The sequence below is a fragment of the Trichomycterus rosablanca genome, chromosome 4, assembly GCF_030014385.1.
Source record: "Trichomycterus rosablanca isolate fTriRos1 chromosome 4, fTriRos1.hap1, whole genome shotgun sequence".
In the NCBI taxonomy this organism is placed as follows: domain Eukaryota; kingdom Metazoa; phylum Chordata; class Actinopteri; order Siluriformes; family Trichomycteridae; genus Trichomycterus; species Trichomycterus rosablanca.
In genome coordinates this window covers 8,514,166-8,531,290 of record NC_085991.1, presented here as the reverse complement: position 1 = coordinate 8,531,290, position 17,125 = coordinate 8,514,166, and the positions used below count along the sequence as shown (strand labels likewise).

The following is a 17,125-nucleotide window of genomic DNA, read 5'->3' as shown; positions in this document are numbered from 1 at the left end:
ATAATGTACAGTGTATCACAAAAGTGAGTACACCCCTCACATTTCTGCAAATATTTTATTATATCTTTTCATGGGACAACACTATGGAAATAAAACTTGGATATAACTTAGAGTAGTCAGTGTACAACTTGTATAGCAGTGTAGATTTACTGTCTTCTGAAAATAACTCAACACACAGCCATTAATGTCTAAATAGCTGGCAACATAAGTGAGTACACCCCACAGTGAACATGTCCAAATTGTGCCCAAAGTGTCAATATTTTGTGTGACCACCATTATTATCCAGCACTGCCTTAACCCTCCTGGGCATGGAATTCACCAGAGCTGCACAGGTTGCTACTGGAATCCTCTTCCACTCCTCCATGATGACATCACGGAGCTGGTGGATGTTAGATACCTTGAACTCCTCCACCTTCCACTTGAGGATGCGCCACAGGTGCTCAATTGGGTTTAGTCCATCACCTTTACCTTCAGCTTCCTCAGCAAGGCAGTTGTCATCTTGGAGGTTGTGTTTGGGGTCGTTATCCTGTTGGAAAACTGCCATGAGGCCCAGTTTTCGAAGGGAGGGGATCATGCTCTGTTTCAGAATGTCACAGTACATGTTGGAATTCATGTTTCCCTCAATGAACTGCAGCTCCCCAGTGCCAGCAACACTCATGCAGCCCAAGACCATGATGCTACCACCACCATGCTTGACTGTAGGCAAGATACAGTTGTCTTGGTACTTCTCACCAGGGCGCCGCCACACATGCTGGACACCATCTGAGCCAAACAAGTTTATCTTGGTCTCGTCAGACCACAGGGCATTCCAGTAATCCATGTTCTTGGACTGCTTGTCTTCAGCAAACTGTTTGCGGGCTTTCTTGTGCGTCAGCTTCCTTCTGGGATGACGACCATGCAGACCGAGTTGATGCAGTATGTTGCGTATGGTCTGAGCACTGACAGGCTGACCTCCCACGTCTTCAACCTCTGCAGCAATGCTGGCAGCACTCATGTGTCTATTTTTTAAAGCCAACCTCTGGATATGACGCCAAACACGTGGACTCAACTTCTTTGGTCGACCCTGGCGAAGCCTGTTCCGAGTGGAACCTGTCCTGGAAAACCGCTGTATGACCTTGGCCACCATGCTGTAGCTCAGTTTCAGGGTGTTAGCAATCTTCTTATAGCCCAGGCCATCTTTGTGGAGAGCAACAATTCTATTTCTCACATCCTCGGAGAGTTCTTTGCCATGAGGTGCCATGTTGAATATCCAGTGGCCAGTATGAGAGAATTGTACCCAAAACACCAAATTTAACAGCCCTGCTCCCCATTTACACCTGGGACCTTGACACATGACACCAGGGAGGGACAACAACACATTTGGGCACAATTTGGACATGTTCACTGTGGGGTGTACTCACTTATGTTGCCAGCTATTTAGACATTAATGGCTGTGTGTTGAGTTATTTTCAGAAGACAGTAAATCTACACTGCTATACAAGCTGTGCACTGACTACTCTAAGTTATATCCAAGTTTCATGTCTATAGTGTTGTCCCATGAAAAGATATAATGAAATATTTGCAGAAATGTGAAGGGTGTACTCACTTTTGTGATACACTGTATATTGATATTTACAATATACCACCCAGCCCTAATCTATATATCCATTACAGTTGAGATGGGTATCAAACATGATCATCTCAGGACTTCCCATATGACTGACATATCATGTGTTAGACTGACTGTAATTCATAACATTACTCTTATACAGTATGTTACATGCCATGTCTAAAATTTGTTTGTGCTTCTTATTAACCCAGGTCTTCCAGAGACGTAACACTGGTAGACTGGAGTTTAGAAAAGGCTGGAAACAGTACGTGAACGGCTTCGGAGAACTGACCGATGAATTCTGGCTTGGTATACAGCAAAATCCTTTTATACAGTAGCTACATATTATGGATGTACTATGTATGTAGCTAATGTAACTGTATTCTTCTGTGCTTTTCAGGCTTGGAAAAGCTTTACGAGCTCACCAACACTCCTACAAAATATGAAGTGCGTTTTGATCTGGGCCTGCGAGCCGAGCGTGTCTATGCGGTCTACGATGATTTTAAACTAGGACAGGCTAGGCAGAAGTTTAAACTGACCGTTGGTAATTACAGAGGAAATGCAGGTGAGTAAATACAAAAAATAGTGTCTTGTTTTGTTATAACTGGCATATATTTGACACATCGTGCATGTGCAAAGTGCCAAAATGATGCCGCATCAGCAGACATGCCTTTGATTATAACTGATAAACGCAAAATTGGCACAGCAGTCTGTTAAGCTAGCCCACCACTGCTGAGATCCGGGTTTGGCATCTACACAGATATGTCTGAGAGGGTGGCCGAAGCCCTGCAATGGATTGGCACCCTGTACAGGGTGTCAAGATACCAAGCCAATATATCAGAACCACCAATTTGATAGCAATTATCAAATATAGGTATAAATAACTGGGTATAAATGACAAGGCACAAACAGGTTGTTGGGCTGTCATAGGCAGTGATGGCATAGTTACCTTGAAAAAGTAATCTGATTACTGATTACTCCTTTAAAAAGTAACTTAGTTACTTTATGGATTACTTGATTTTAAAAGTAACTAAGTTAGATTACAAGTTACTTTATTAGTTAAATAATGCGGAATATTTCAAAGATATTCCTTTGCAATAATTTATCATTTGGCTGCCAACTTGTGTGTACTGATGAGACTCAATTGAATCCCAGAACATGCCAGTGTGAATGCTAGGAAAACAAATTTAAATTTTCTTTCAAGAATATGATACAGACTGACCAACACTATTACGCTAAATCAGCATTGAAAATTGACTTTACTTTTAATAGCCTTCTACAATGCTGGAGCTTCTTAAAACGGAAGATTTTCTTTTAAATAGAAGTGTTATTTACCTGCTATTAAATTGTTTTCCAACAAAATCCGCCCAATTTGGCGGATAATCGCCCAGTCTGGCAACACTGGAATGCGCAGAGCCAACTGGCGCTTTTACTGGTAGCGCGCCACGAATACTACTAAATAGTACTACTGTACTTCTGTAATAGTGTTGGTGGTTGACATTTATGTTGAGTGTATTACTGCACTGTTTTGGTGAAGAACTACTCATCTGAGGTGCGCTGCTCCTGCGTGCAGAAATGCTTCCGCCAAAAAATTGCCGGCAAAGCGGTGGTGGGGGGGGGTGGGCAGAGGGGTGGCCGAAGATCACTTTATGGTGGCCATGGCAACCACTGGCCACCCCCTGGCTCCGCCCCTGCCAAGAAGAAAGCAAAAATATCTTTTCACTAAGGAAAATGACAAAAATAGTAACGCACAGTAACTTGGATAAGTAACTTTAATCTGATTACTGGATTGGAAATAGTAACGCGTTAGATTACTCGTTACTGAAAAATGTGGTCAGATTAGAGTAACGCGTTACTAAGTAACGCGTTACAGACCATCAGTGGTCATAGGACAAAAAAAGCTATGTCATGTGGTATGAATTAACAGAGGGGCCACTGTGGCCACACACACTGTGCAGTCACAGGCCCAACTCCTAGTGAAAAGAAGGTTCCTGGTTCAAACCCCACCACTGCCAGGCTGCCACTGTTGGGCAAGGCCCTTAACCCTCATTTTTTTAGACTGTAAGTCACTTTGGATAAAAGCGTCTGCTAAATGCCAAAAATAATAATAATAATAATAATAGTAGTAGTAGTAATAATAATAATAAAAATAATAATAATAAAAAAAAAAAAAATAATAATAATAGTAGTAGTAGTAGTAATAATAATAAAAATAATAATAATAGTAGTAGTAGTAATAATAATAATAATAGTAGTAGTAGTAATAATAATAATAATAATAAAAGTAATAATAATAGTAGTAGTAATAATGATAATAGTCGTAGTAGTAATAATAATAATAATAATAATAATAGTAATAATAATAGTAGTAGTAGTAAAAAAAAATAATAATAATAATAATAACAATAGTAGTAGTAGTAGTAATAATAATAGTAGTAATAATAATAATAACAATAGTAATAATAATAATAATAATAATGGTAATAATAATAGTAATAATAATAACAATAGTAATAATAATAACAATAGTAATAAGAATAAGAATAATAACAATAGTAGTAATAATAGCAATAGTAGTAATACTACTACTAATAATAATAACAATAGTAGTAGTAATAATAATAACAAAAGTAGTAGTAGTAATAATAATAATAAATTTGTTTAAACCTTAACCTTTAAATAATATACTATCTTTCCACTAATTTGAGAAGCTAATTATGTTTACAAGCCCTCATAAATAATAAGATAATGGCAGAAATCACACAATTTGTGCACATGAAAATGTATTGCAATCATTAAACATTATTATTGCTTTATTTTGTTATGTTGCACCTAGTCAGTAAGATCACATGTATGCATGTACCACATATATACAGAGACTATAAAACCTACTAGTACTAACAGTATAACATATAGATTGTATTTCTATGATATAGCCTAATTACCTGTTCACTTCTTTCTACAGGTGATGCCATGACCTACCACCAAGGCAGACCTTTCACCACAGTGGATTCAGACAATGACATCGCGCTGGGTAACTGTGCTTTAACCCACCATGGAGCCTGGTGGTACAAAAACTGCCATCTGGCCAACCTTAACGGCAAACACGGGGACAACAATCACAGCATAGTAAGACACGCCTGAACATTTGGTTCCTCTTTTGCATAAATTAAAAGTCTTGAACTGATTGAACCAAACGTGTGAAATGACCACCAGGGGGCGCCATTAAAACAATGTCTTACAGCATCTGTTGATGCATGCTTAATAATCCCTGTACACAAATCCACAAAGTTGAATCAGAACTTGTGTCCAGATGAACTGATTCAACTTTGTGAATGTCTTACAGCACCATAACCTAAAGCCTCTTGGCCACAATATTGACACACTGATCATGACATTTTACATGTATATGCAGATGGAAGTCCATATAATATACATTGTTGGCCAAAAATCACTACTAAAACATGATTTAATTTAGCTTTTTTTGCAAACAGATTATATAATATAAAAATAAATATTATAAGATTATAAGATAAATAAGATAAATTACATAAATATTATAAGATAAATATCTTTAAAATTTAAATATATGATTTCCAGAATAAGGATTTTACACCACTCAAATACAAGTAAGAAATTCATTTTAAATAAAAAAAGTAATACTACTACTAATACAACCAATAATAATAATAACAATAATGACAATAATAATAATAATAATGATAATAATAATAATAATAACAATCATGATAATAATAACAATAATAATCATAATGATAATAACAATAATGATAATAATATTAGTAATAATAATAATAATGATAACAACAATAAGGATAACAATAATACTACTACTACTACTACTAATAATAATAACATAAATAATAATAAAAATAATAATAATGAATAATAATAATAATAATAATAATAATAATTAGTTGATTTTATGATCTTCTGTTAAAATTTGATGAAATCACACTCCTGAACTGAACCATAACACTTCACTCAATAGTATTATTTGAACTATTACTGTTAAAATAGTCTTTTACTCTCCTAACATGAGCCTATCAAAATGTGTTCCCTGAATGTTTCCTAAAGTGTTTTTAATGGTTCATGACTAAATTCTAGCTGATGTACCTGAAAATAATTACAATTCAGTTTTATTTACAGTGGAACCTTGAAACTCGACGTCAGTTGGTTCTGAGACTGGCATCAAGTTTAAAATGTGTTGAGTTTCAAGGTATTTTTTTTCCATAAGTATGTATGGGAAACCTGTTAATGCGTTTCATGGTCCCGTGGAACTGCATATATTTAGGGCTAATGTAAAATAATGGGGTTGTTTTTGACACTTATACACTGAAAATAACACAAATATAATATAAAACACTGAAATACAATTAAAAACAGTTAAATACAATTAAACCTTTTTACCTTTAATTCTTTATTGTTTCCTTGTGCTTCTTAATCATGGAGATGCTTAATCTTGGAATACTGTATTACGTTCATGAAAGGCGCATTCACAGCAAAATCACTTTTGCGCTGGCTGTGCCGTTATTTCCAATGTAGTGTGTCGGTGCACGAAGCTTAACGTGACTTATTGTACTAAAACAACAAGCCAGGTATTTAATTAGTGGAGAGAACTTATGAGCAGTAATAATTAGGAGACGTTTATTGCTCCTGTGTCATTCTTTAAATACATTTAGTCACATTAAGCTTTTTTTAATGATAAGCAGAAAATCCAGCTAGACACAGATACATGTGGATGCTTTCAGACTGGATTTGTTGGTTATTCCACACAAACGCAGCTTCGTCTCATATTGTCACTTTGATGATCAAGCTCAAGACGAGCGCTGAACAAAACGGCAGCCGTACACACTAAATGACTAAATGAATTTTCCTCTTGTCTATAAAACAAATACAGTCTTGAATTACGGCTATTAAGCTGTCATTGTAGTTGCGTAATTTAGCTGAGAAATTGGTGAATCTCACAAGGAGGTTAAAAGCGTACTTTTTGCTTGAACTTTTACCACCAGGGGATGAACTGGGAGCCATGGAAGGGCCATCTCACGTCGCTAGACTTCTCAGAGATAAAGATCCGCCCGGTGGGAACCATTAGCCGAAAGAAGAGATCACTCAGGAGGAGGGAAGCTGTCTGATCATCACTGCACTACAAGTCAAAACGACACATAGTAGAACATGTGATGAACTAAAGCATCATACTATAGTATACTGTTCAGAAACACTCAAAGCATAAAAATAATGCATTATTTGTATTGTATTTTTTTATTAATTAAGTATATCCTGTGACTACCCTAAGTCTATGATTTAATAAATCTTACAATGTGCACAGTAAGCATTATGGGAACATTTCCTAAGCATTTATGGCACATAGTGAATTAATGGCGTTTGAGTGATATAATCACAGTGTATTTTTTTTGTAATACAAGCTACTTCCAACATGAACATATGAACTGTAAATTAGCCAGATGTAAGATGCAAATGCCATTTCTTTTTTAATTAATAGCTGTTATAATGACATTATAACGAGTTAAAAGTAGGAGCTAAACGCTGTATGTATTAAGCTTGTATGTAATATTAAAAGACGTGGGTGTACTGTAGTACTGTACTAAATAATTTGTAACATTCAAGAGCCATGCTCTTTTATCAATAAAAGTTCTTTAAAGAAATATATAATAGTGTGGACATCTGTGGTGTGGTGCTGGTTGCATAGGTCGTGACTGCAGTAAGGATTCGGAGTTAAACTAAACTTGGCTTTATGCAACAGTGGATAAAAGGCCACTAATGGAAACAATAAACATTAGGAAACTCTAGTAATCAAGATCATCCCAGACCAGCAGAAAAGTAAAAGTCAGTAGCTTAATATGCTGACAAAACAGCTCTGACCCACCAAGGCCATAAACAGCTAAACAGCAGGACCTTCAACCCATATACATTGCAGGATGGCTCATATTCAGTGCATCCAAATGCAATGAGCTGCCCAAAATCACCCCTTGCTGGTTTAGACATACTTTGGCTCAGCATCCAGCCATAACGATCTGGCCCTTATCAGCTTCATTGAACACATGTATGAGAAGCCGCCACCATCACACAGAGATATAATTTCTCCCTGACCATAAGGATAAATACTATTATGACTCATTGGCTTATGTATTTACCTTCCTAATATTGTGTTTGTCCCCCTTTTGCTGCCAAAACAGCCCTGACCCGTCGACGCATAGGCTCCACTGGACCCCTCAAGGTGTGCTGTGGTATCTGGCACCAACTCCTGTAAGTTGTGAGGTGGGGCCTTCATGGATCGGACTTGTTTGTCCAGCACATTCAACAGATGCTCGACTGGATTGAGATCTGGGGAATTTAGAGGCCAAGACAACACCTCAAACTCGTAGTTGTGTCTTTCTGTTCTTACTGTAGGTGGTTGGGGTGCTACATGGGGAGCTACCTGCCCTCTAGATTTTATTTCTCTTTTTTATTTATGTATAACTCGGTTTTTTATTTATTATTCTCTGTTTATTATTATTATTATTATTATTATTATTATTATTATTATTATTATTATTATTATCATTATTATTATTATTATGCATTTTCTAAATTTTCTCCCGATTTTTAGTGCGTCCGATTTTTCCCAATTGCATTATGCTTCCTCTCTACTGGTGCTGACCCCCGCCCCTGGTTGAGGAGAGCGAACTGACACACGTCCCCTCCGACACGTGAGCAGTAGCCGGCCGCATTTTTTCACCTGCACGAGGCGAGTTCATATGCGAATCAGCCTTGTGCAGGGAGAGACACACCCGGATCGCATTATTCCTCTACTCTGAGCAGCATTTTTTTGTATTTAATTAATGAATTATTTTATTTTATTTATATATTTTAAGATTGTCCCCATTGGGTTGCTGTCAACAATTCTTCCTGGATCATAGCATCTGACCTACAGTATATATGAATAATCAGATTTATTGGTAGTTTTTGTAGAAATATTTATTAATTTAGCTACATTTTATACACTATACTACTAAAACCTTAATGTGATACTATTTTAAATTATTGTCAATTAATGTAATAATAAAAATATATACCTTTTTTCCTTGCTTTTAAAGTCACGGGTGGTGAAAACCTTTGAACATGGCTGTTTTCTTCTTGTGCATTACTTTCATTATTTATTCTTTAACCCACTAGGCAGACATTCAGCTTCTGAATACTTATGGACTTTAACATAAAGTGTTATAAGAGTTTCTTTCAAATGATGAAGCATCTGTTTCGACAAGAAACAAACCAGTGAGGTAAGGTCTGCTATCAGTATCCAGCAAGATCCGGCTCTGTATTCACAGTAGGTATTATTATTATTCGAATGCAAATTGCTTTCTGTGTGTGTCACAGAGATACACAGATGGATGATCTTTTATTTTTAACAACCAGGTGTTTTTAGTAGTACCGTTTTTAGCAGATGCTTCAGAAATTCTTCAGATTTTTTCACCTGGCAACTTAATAGAAGCAAGAATTCCAGTTGAGGAAATGATGAACAATGAAAGGCTGTCTTGTCTGAAATGCTTGGTCATTATCTAAAAAATAATCTTGGATAAATAATAATGAAACAATTACGTCTTGATTGTCCAACTTGTTGAGGAAGACAAGTTGCCAAGTGGTGGAACGGACGTCCCCTGTCGGAGACTCTCACCATCTTCAAAAGATGATTAAAGACCCACAATTTTTCCAAAGCAGAATTCAGAGTTTGACAAGGACCAAATTGTAATGGCTAGACGACTGGGTCAGAGCATCTCCAAAACTGCACCTCTTGTGGGGTGTTCCCGGTCTGCAGTGGTCAGTATCTATCAAAAGTGGAACAGTGGTAAACCGGCGACAGGGTCATGGGCGGCCAAGGCTCATTGATGCACATGGAGAGTGAAGGCTGGCCCGTGTGGTCCAATCCAACAGACGATCTACTGTAGCTCAAATTGCTGAACAAGTTAATGATGGTTCTGATAGAAAGGTGTCAGAATACACACTGCATCACAGTTTGTTGCGTATGGGGCTGCATAGCCGCAGACCAGTCAGGGTGCCCATGCTGACCCCTGTCCAACGCCGAAAGCGCCTGCTATGGGCACATGAGCTTCGAAATTGGACCACGGAGCAATGGAAGAAGGTGGCCCGGTCTGATGAATCACGTTTTCCTTACCTGGGGAACACATGGCAACCTTGGGTCCTGCCAACCTTGGGTCTAATGGAGTACATGCTTCAACGGGTCAGGGCTGTTTTGGCAGCAAAAGGGGGACCAACACAATATTAGGAGGGTGGTCATAATGTTATGCCTCACTGGTGAACACTGAAAACACATTTTCCAAATACCCAAAGCTCTCTCAATATGCATCTTTTGCGAAGTGCCGTGTTGTATCTCTCCTCAGCCTCTGTCTGGGGATTTAATACAGGGGTGGGTTAGTAGCTTCAGGCGGTACATATCTACCTGTAAATGCATTGTCCCTTGCCATCTGACACACTCAAGAATTGGCCCAAACAAAGGAGTCACACAGTGTTGGTGGTTGCATATGACCTGCACATTTAACCCAGAGAATGCATCCCTAGTGCATAGATATTGTTATATACTGTATGTTGGTGCATGGCTCAGCAGTGCTTTAGTGACAGTATGCCCACATTTAGACACAGCAGCTTCGCTTTGCCCATGGGCATCATCAAGAGTCTGCCAAAATCCACCAGAGGCGTAAAATCTAAGACCTGTCAGGAGCTGCATGGTGGAGATAAGGGCATTTCTCATTTCTTCATTACACCAACGAGAGCCATGATCTCCCCCCTAGGCAGCACATCATCAGGAAGGAGGTTCATATTTCAACGGTGAGCTGGACTGTCAATTATGTCAATTATTTATTCATTTTTTTATTATTATTATTAGGTTGAACTTCCCTTTTAGGTTTGTCAAATTTTCCTCCCCTTTCAGAAAAGCTTGAAGCTTGAGCCAATGCAAAACAATGAGGGTTTGTTTGGGTGGAGGAAATAAACCCGTAGGTGGATTACAGTTAGGCTTACAGCTCAAAAACACTTTAGTTTCAGATTGTTTCCATCTTCGGAAATACTCGCTCACTTATTACTGGCTACACCCCTGCAGCTGGAGAGGAACAGAAACACTCAAACGGTAGTTACTCATCACCTCTCTTCGGCATTAGCAATCTTGACGAAGCTTTGAAAGCTGTTAATGACATCCTGTATCATTGTACATGGGTCTAGTGAATTTCTCACCTGCTTGTTGTGGATTGATTAGAAACGCTATCAGACATCAATATTATGTATTTACAACCCCAAATCAGAAAAGGTTGGGACAGTATGGAAAATGCTAATACAATAATAAAAATGCAGTGTTCCTTACATTTACTTAGACTTTTATTTTATTGCAGACAGTTTGAACCCAAAATATTTCATGTTTTGTCTGCTCAACTTCATTTCATTTGGTAATTTGCCTCCATTCCTGCAATTCAGACCTGCAACACATTCCAAAAAAAAGGAAAGGGGGGCAAGTTAGTAATGAGGCGAAAAAACTAAATAATGATGTGATTGTAATCATGGTTTGGTACAAAAGCAGCATCCAGGAAAGGCTGAGTCTCTGATGAGCAAAGATGATCAGAGGATCTCCATATTTTTCCCTCTACAGTGCATAATATCATTAAACCATTCAAGGAATCGGGAGGAATTTCAGTGCGTAAAGGCCAAGGGTGCAAGCTTAAGCTGAACGCCCGTGATCTTCGATCCCTCAGACAACACTGCATCAAGAACCGCCACTCAACAATAGCTGATATAACCACATGAGTGAGGGATTACTTTGGCAAACCTTTATCAAGCACTACAATACAGAGTTACATGCACAAATGCCACTTCAAACGTTACTGTGCAAAAAAAGAAGCCTTATGTTAACCATGTCCAGGACCGGCATCAACTTCTCTGGGCTAGGAGGCATCTAGGATGGACCATCACACAGTGGAAATGTGTTTTGTGGTCAGATGAATCAGCATTCCAGGTCTTTTTTTGGATAAAATGGACATCGTGTGCTCCGGACCAAAGACGAAAAGGACCATCCAGACTGTTATCAGCGACAAGTCCAAAAGCCAGGGTCTGTCATGGTATGGGGTTGTGTCAGTGCCACTTCTGTGATGGCAGCATTAATGCAGAAAAGTACATTGAGATCTTAGAGCAACTTATGCTGCCTTCAAGACGTCATCTTTTCCAGGGACGTCCATGCATTTATCAACAAGACGATGCAAAACCACCTGCTGCACACATTACAAAGGCATGGGTGCGGAGGAAGAGGGTACGGGTACTGGACTGGTAAATGCTTTACAGTCCCAACTTCTTTTGGAATGTGTTGCAGACCTGAAATGCAGGAATGGATGTTGTATCAATAAATGAAATGAAGTTGAGCAGATAAAACATGAAATATCTCAGGTTCATCCTGTCTGCAATCAAATAAAAGTCAAAGTAAATGTAAGAAACTCTGTGTTTTTTTATTATTTGCCTATATGAAAAACAACTGTACTCAAAATTGAGTCTGAATACATTTTTATTGAGTGCTTCAAATTATTTATTTATTTTTTTAAAATCATTCTGTATTTTACAGTATAGATATTTTACACATTAGGAAGAAACTCTCTTTTATAAATAATAAAAATACTACTAATAAAAAACACAAATGTACTTTTCGTACACACATATATACACAAAGGTGCACAAAACATGTCTTTTAAACACAAAGCACTGCTGTACCATTCATGCTACGAGTCTTGTAATGACAGGTTAGTACCCTTTACGTGATTGATCATGGACGTAGGGTCTTACAGTATGTGATTTATGAAATACTAAAAAGGAGAGTATCATAATACTATTGTATTTTAAAAAGTACACTCTAAAAAGTAGTTCAGATGGCCTTTAGCCCACTGTTGTATGATAAAAAATCAAGTTACATGATGTTACCAGATTTTTTACCTGCAGTTGTTATTTTATTGAGTTCTGATAACTCACAAATTATAAGTGTTGTTTCAACACATTATAATGACTTACCTAAACTTAACATGTTTGATTAAATAATAAAGAACAAAAATAAGCTTTACCAATTTAAATACATACATTGTTCAACTTTATTTTCTCAATAGTTTGAATTCGCTCCGACCACACTAACAAATTCAAATTCCTCTGCATATGCATCGTCTAAGTTCTCAAGGCACAAACCTTCTTGATTTTGGACAATTCATGAATTCGTGTTATAACTGCTACAAACATTTTACAAAAGTGATGTTGTTTTTTCATAGTTTTTATTGTTGCCCACTTGGAATGTTAAAGTAGATGCGTTCTGTCACTAATCATCCAGTCTTGGAAAATAATTCATGTTTCCATGTTCTTGTATCATTGTTTAAATTGTTTCACATTCAGCAGAATCAAACAGAGGCTCTTAAGTGTTTTGTAATGGTGTACAGTAGGCCAAATATTTAAGTTTCTATCTTTTTTTATGCTTTGAGTACAATGTGATGTGAAATCACAGTGCAGAATAAAGGTAGCCGTATTGTCTAATGCCATATTGTCTTTGCTTTGTTGACTTTATTCAGAAAGACTGACATTACTGAGAAAGAAGCATGAGCTGGGTGAAAAAAGATTCAGTGCAATGCTAGGAGCTAGTCAACAAACATTTAAATGAATGTTTAGAGATATTAGGCTACAGGATGTTGGATCAAGTAATTCTACAAGCAGTTGGCATAACTCAAAAAGACATGCAAAATGTTGCCTTAATTTGTTTTTGTTGACCGCTTGATTTCTTTAATATTCATTCAACTTAAAAATATCTGTTCATGTTGACAGTTATTAAGTTCATGTTATTTAAAAATGCTTTTTACTAAATTATGAAAAGCTAATCCACCAAACTTAAAATATTGTGTTGGATCAACATAATTCCAAGAGCAGTTGGCATAACTCAAAAAGACTAATGCAAAACGTTGCCTTAATTTTTTTTGTTGACCCAATGTTTAATTTTTTAGAGTGTAGTCTGGAAAGCCATGTCAAATGTTTTCATAAACTGTCGTGAAAATTGTCATACACTAAATAATTAAAACACTAAAAATTCCTGATTGTTGGCTTTCTTTTTAAATAAGATTAGTATAAATATCTGAATATCCGCCCATATCTGAACAACAGACCAATCGTTGTTCATGTGGCCGCTCAGCCTCAGCCGGCAAGGCAGAGCTGAGAATCAATACGATGTATTCGAGATTTTTACCGCTGCACCATCTATTTCTTTAATGGTCAGGACTCTCCCAGCACCACTACATAGTAGGTATTATTTAAGTGGTGGATCATTCTCAGTACTGCAGTGACACTGACATGGTGGTGGTGTGTTAGTGTGTGTTGTGCTGATATGAGTGGATCAGACACAGCAGTGCAGCTGGAGTTTTTAATCACCTCACTGTCACTGCTGGACTGAGAATAGTCCACCAACCAAAAACATCCAACCAACAGCGCCCCGTGGGCAGCGTTCTGTGACCACTTTCACCAACTCAAACAGCAGCAATAGATGAGCGATCTACGAGGTGGACCAACTAGGTAGGAGTGTCTAATAGAGTGGACAGTGAGTGGACACGGTATTTAAAAACTCCAGCAGTGCTGCTGTGTCTGATCCACTCATACCAGCACAGCACACATTAACACACCACCACCATGTCATTGCCACTCCAGTGCTGAAAATGATCCACCACCTAAATAATACCTACTCTGTGGTCGTCCTGACCATTGAAGAACGGAGTGAAAGCAGGCTAAAAAGGTATGTAGCAAAACAGATGGACTACAGTCAGTAATTGTGCTTCAATATGGCAAGTGGAGCTGATAAAATGGACAGTGTTTTAATGTTATGGCTGATCAGTGTATAAGCGTATTATATATTATCACACTACAGTGTGGCTCATTTTGTCCAGACTCATAGGGTCTGCTTTGAAATCCATAGAAATCCACAAGTCCTCCTCTTTCTGGCTGCCATTCTTCCTCTTCTTCTTCTCAGACCTCGCTCCTTTGTTGATGGCGCCATCGCGATGCCGGCAGCACCGGCGTCCTCCTGTATGACAGCAACAGCAGTGACAGCAGACGGCCAGGAAGGTGAGAATAACAATCAGAGGAAGTATGAGAAGGACAACCAGACAGCCGGTGTTGTAAACGCCCTGTTCGTGCTTTTGGCTTGCGAATGTCCACAGTTTATTAAAAAACGTAGCAATGTCCTCCTGCATAGCGCAAATAGACGATCTTGACTTTGGTTACTCAAGAGAAGATATGAAGTTTAACATCCCATCCAACGCCACCAGCATTCTCAGAGACTTGAGTGTCTTCAGTGTCTCTGATTGGTTGAAGACCAAAGCGTTGCTTAAGAAACGTGTCTTTTTTTATTGGATTTGTCTTTGTTGTTGTTGGATTTGAATGGAAGCAACAGCAAAGATGATGGGTCCTGATTAGAAACACTGCAGCTTCATCTTCGTTCTGTCTGCTAGAGGTCTCCAGAAATCATGGCATCAGAGCATCCTAACAAAGAGAAAAAGAGAAGGTCTTTAATACTTAATTCCCACTAGACAGGGACTTTTGGTACAGTCCAAAAGGGTTCAAATTCAAAACTTGAATCTAGTCTAGCAAAACTATTGTTCCTATTGTATACCCTTTAACCTGAGAAAGGTTGACAGTTGGGTTTTTAAGATTAGATAAGAATCCTATAATAAGCACAATGGGGGAAATTTAAGTGTTATTGCAGCTTCAGCATAGAGTAAATACAGTTAAAGTAAATAAAATAGAGTATTAAATAAAAATATTGACTATGTAATAGCAATAACTATTATACAGCAGTATGACAAATTACAACTACAGTGGTACCTCAAAACTCAACGTCAATTGGTTCTGGGAGTGGGGTTTAAAAGGCGTTAAGTTTTAAGGTATTTTTCCCCTAAGGATTTATGGGAAAACCTGTTATTGTGTTCCAAGGTCCCGTGGAACTGCATTTACACCGATCAACCGTAACATTAAAACCACCTCCTTGTTTCTACACACTGTGTCCATTTTATCAGCTCAACTTACCATATAAAAGCACTTTGTAGTTCTACAATTACTGACTGTAGTTTATCTATTTATCTACATACCTTTTTAACCTGCTTTTCACTCACTGTCCACTCTATTAGACACTCCCACCTAGTTGGTTCACCTTGTAGATGTAAAGTCAGAGACGATCGCTCATCCATTGCTGCTGTTTGAGTTGGAGACCTTCATCAGTCGTCACAGGACGCTCGTAGGGAGCACTGTTGGCTGGATATTTTTGGTTGGTGGACTATTCTCAGTCATCAGTCTGATCCAGTCATACCAGCACAACATGCACTAACACACCACCATATCAGTGTCACTGCAGTGCTGAGAATCACCCACCACCTAAATAATACCTACTCTGTAGTGGTCCTGGGAGAGTCCTAACCATTAAGGAACAGCATAAAAGGGGGCTAACAAAGCATGCGGAGAAACAGATGGACTACAGTCAGTAATTGTAGAACTACAAAGTGCTCCTATATGGTAAGTGGAGCTGATAAAATGGACAATGAGTGTAGAAACAAGGAGGTGGTTTTAATGTTATGGCTGATCACTGTAATATAAAACAGTTAAAAATACAAATACAAAAGTCTTTAAAGCTTTCCATTACAAAATAAGATAATATTGCAAACAAAATATATATATAAGATGAATTATTTGTACTTAATAGTGTCATTATTCGATACATTTGTGCCTTTTTGGCTCGAAAGCTCCGTCAGACCCTGTCTATACACATGAAATTTACCCTCCCCCATTTCTTCACATCAGTATGTGAAAAAGCATCACTGAATCACTCACCTAAACACGTCAGAAACGACTCCTTCAAGCGAATGATTCATTCGAATCGAATCAGGGAGTTGTGCTCATATCTATGGTAAAGATCATTCGTTTATCCATGAATCAGTGCACATTTGATTCAGCGATTCAGTCGTGATTCAATCAGAGCTTCCAGTGTAATTCAGATATTGTTCCTTATGAACTGATAGTTTAGTTAACGAATTACCAGTTTCAGCTTTAAACTGGGAAAGCTGAGAGAATAAATCATCCAACTAAAATGGTTTTTGATAGTTAACTGGACAAACGCGGTTGGAAATGGATTTATATATTTTGGGAATATTCTGGAAACATAAAAGATGGCCGCCAAGAAGAAAACAAGTGGATTATACAGTGCCTTGCAAAAGTATTCAGCCCCCTTGAACTTTTCAACCTTTTGCCACATTTCAGGCTTCAAACATAACGATATGAAATTGTAATTTTTTGTGAAGAATCAACAACAAGTGGGACACAATCGTGAAGTGGAACGAAATTTATTGGATATTTTAAACTTTTTTTAGAAATAAAAAACTGAAAAGTGGGGCGTGCAATATTATTCAGCCCCCTTGCGTTAATACTTTGTAGCGCCACCTTTTGCTGCGATTACAGCTG

At 37.8% G+C, this 17,125-nt stretch overlaps 2 protein-coding genes across 2 annotated transcripts in view; one reads left to right on the top strand and one right to left on the bottom strand.

Annotated features, from left to right (window-relative positions):
- Positions 1–6,779, top strand: part of tnn (tenascin N) — a 51,124-nt gene extending 44,345 nt beyond the window's left edge. The window contains 4 exon segments of the mRNA XM_062993921.1: positions 1,801–1,897; positions 1,989–2,153; positions 4,554–4,717; positions 6,622–6,779. Coding sequence (XP_062849991.1) covers positions 1,801–1,897; positions 1,989–2,153; positions 4,554–4,717; positions 6,622–6,744 — 549 coding nt within the window. The 3' untranslated portion in view covers positions 6,745–6,779.
- Positions 6,780–14,476: 7,697 nt separating this feature from the next.
- LOC134311371 (uncharacterized protein KIAA0040) lies at positions 14,477–14,868 on the bottom strand. The gene has a single exon (XM_062993015.1). It carries the CDS (start codon positions 14,866–14,868, stop codon positions 14,533–14,535), a length of 336 nt encoding a protein of 111 aa, XP_062849085.1. The 3' UTR covers positions 14,477–14,532.
- Positions 14,869–17,125: the final 2,257 nt, after the last annotated feature.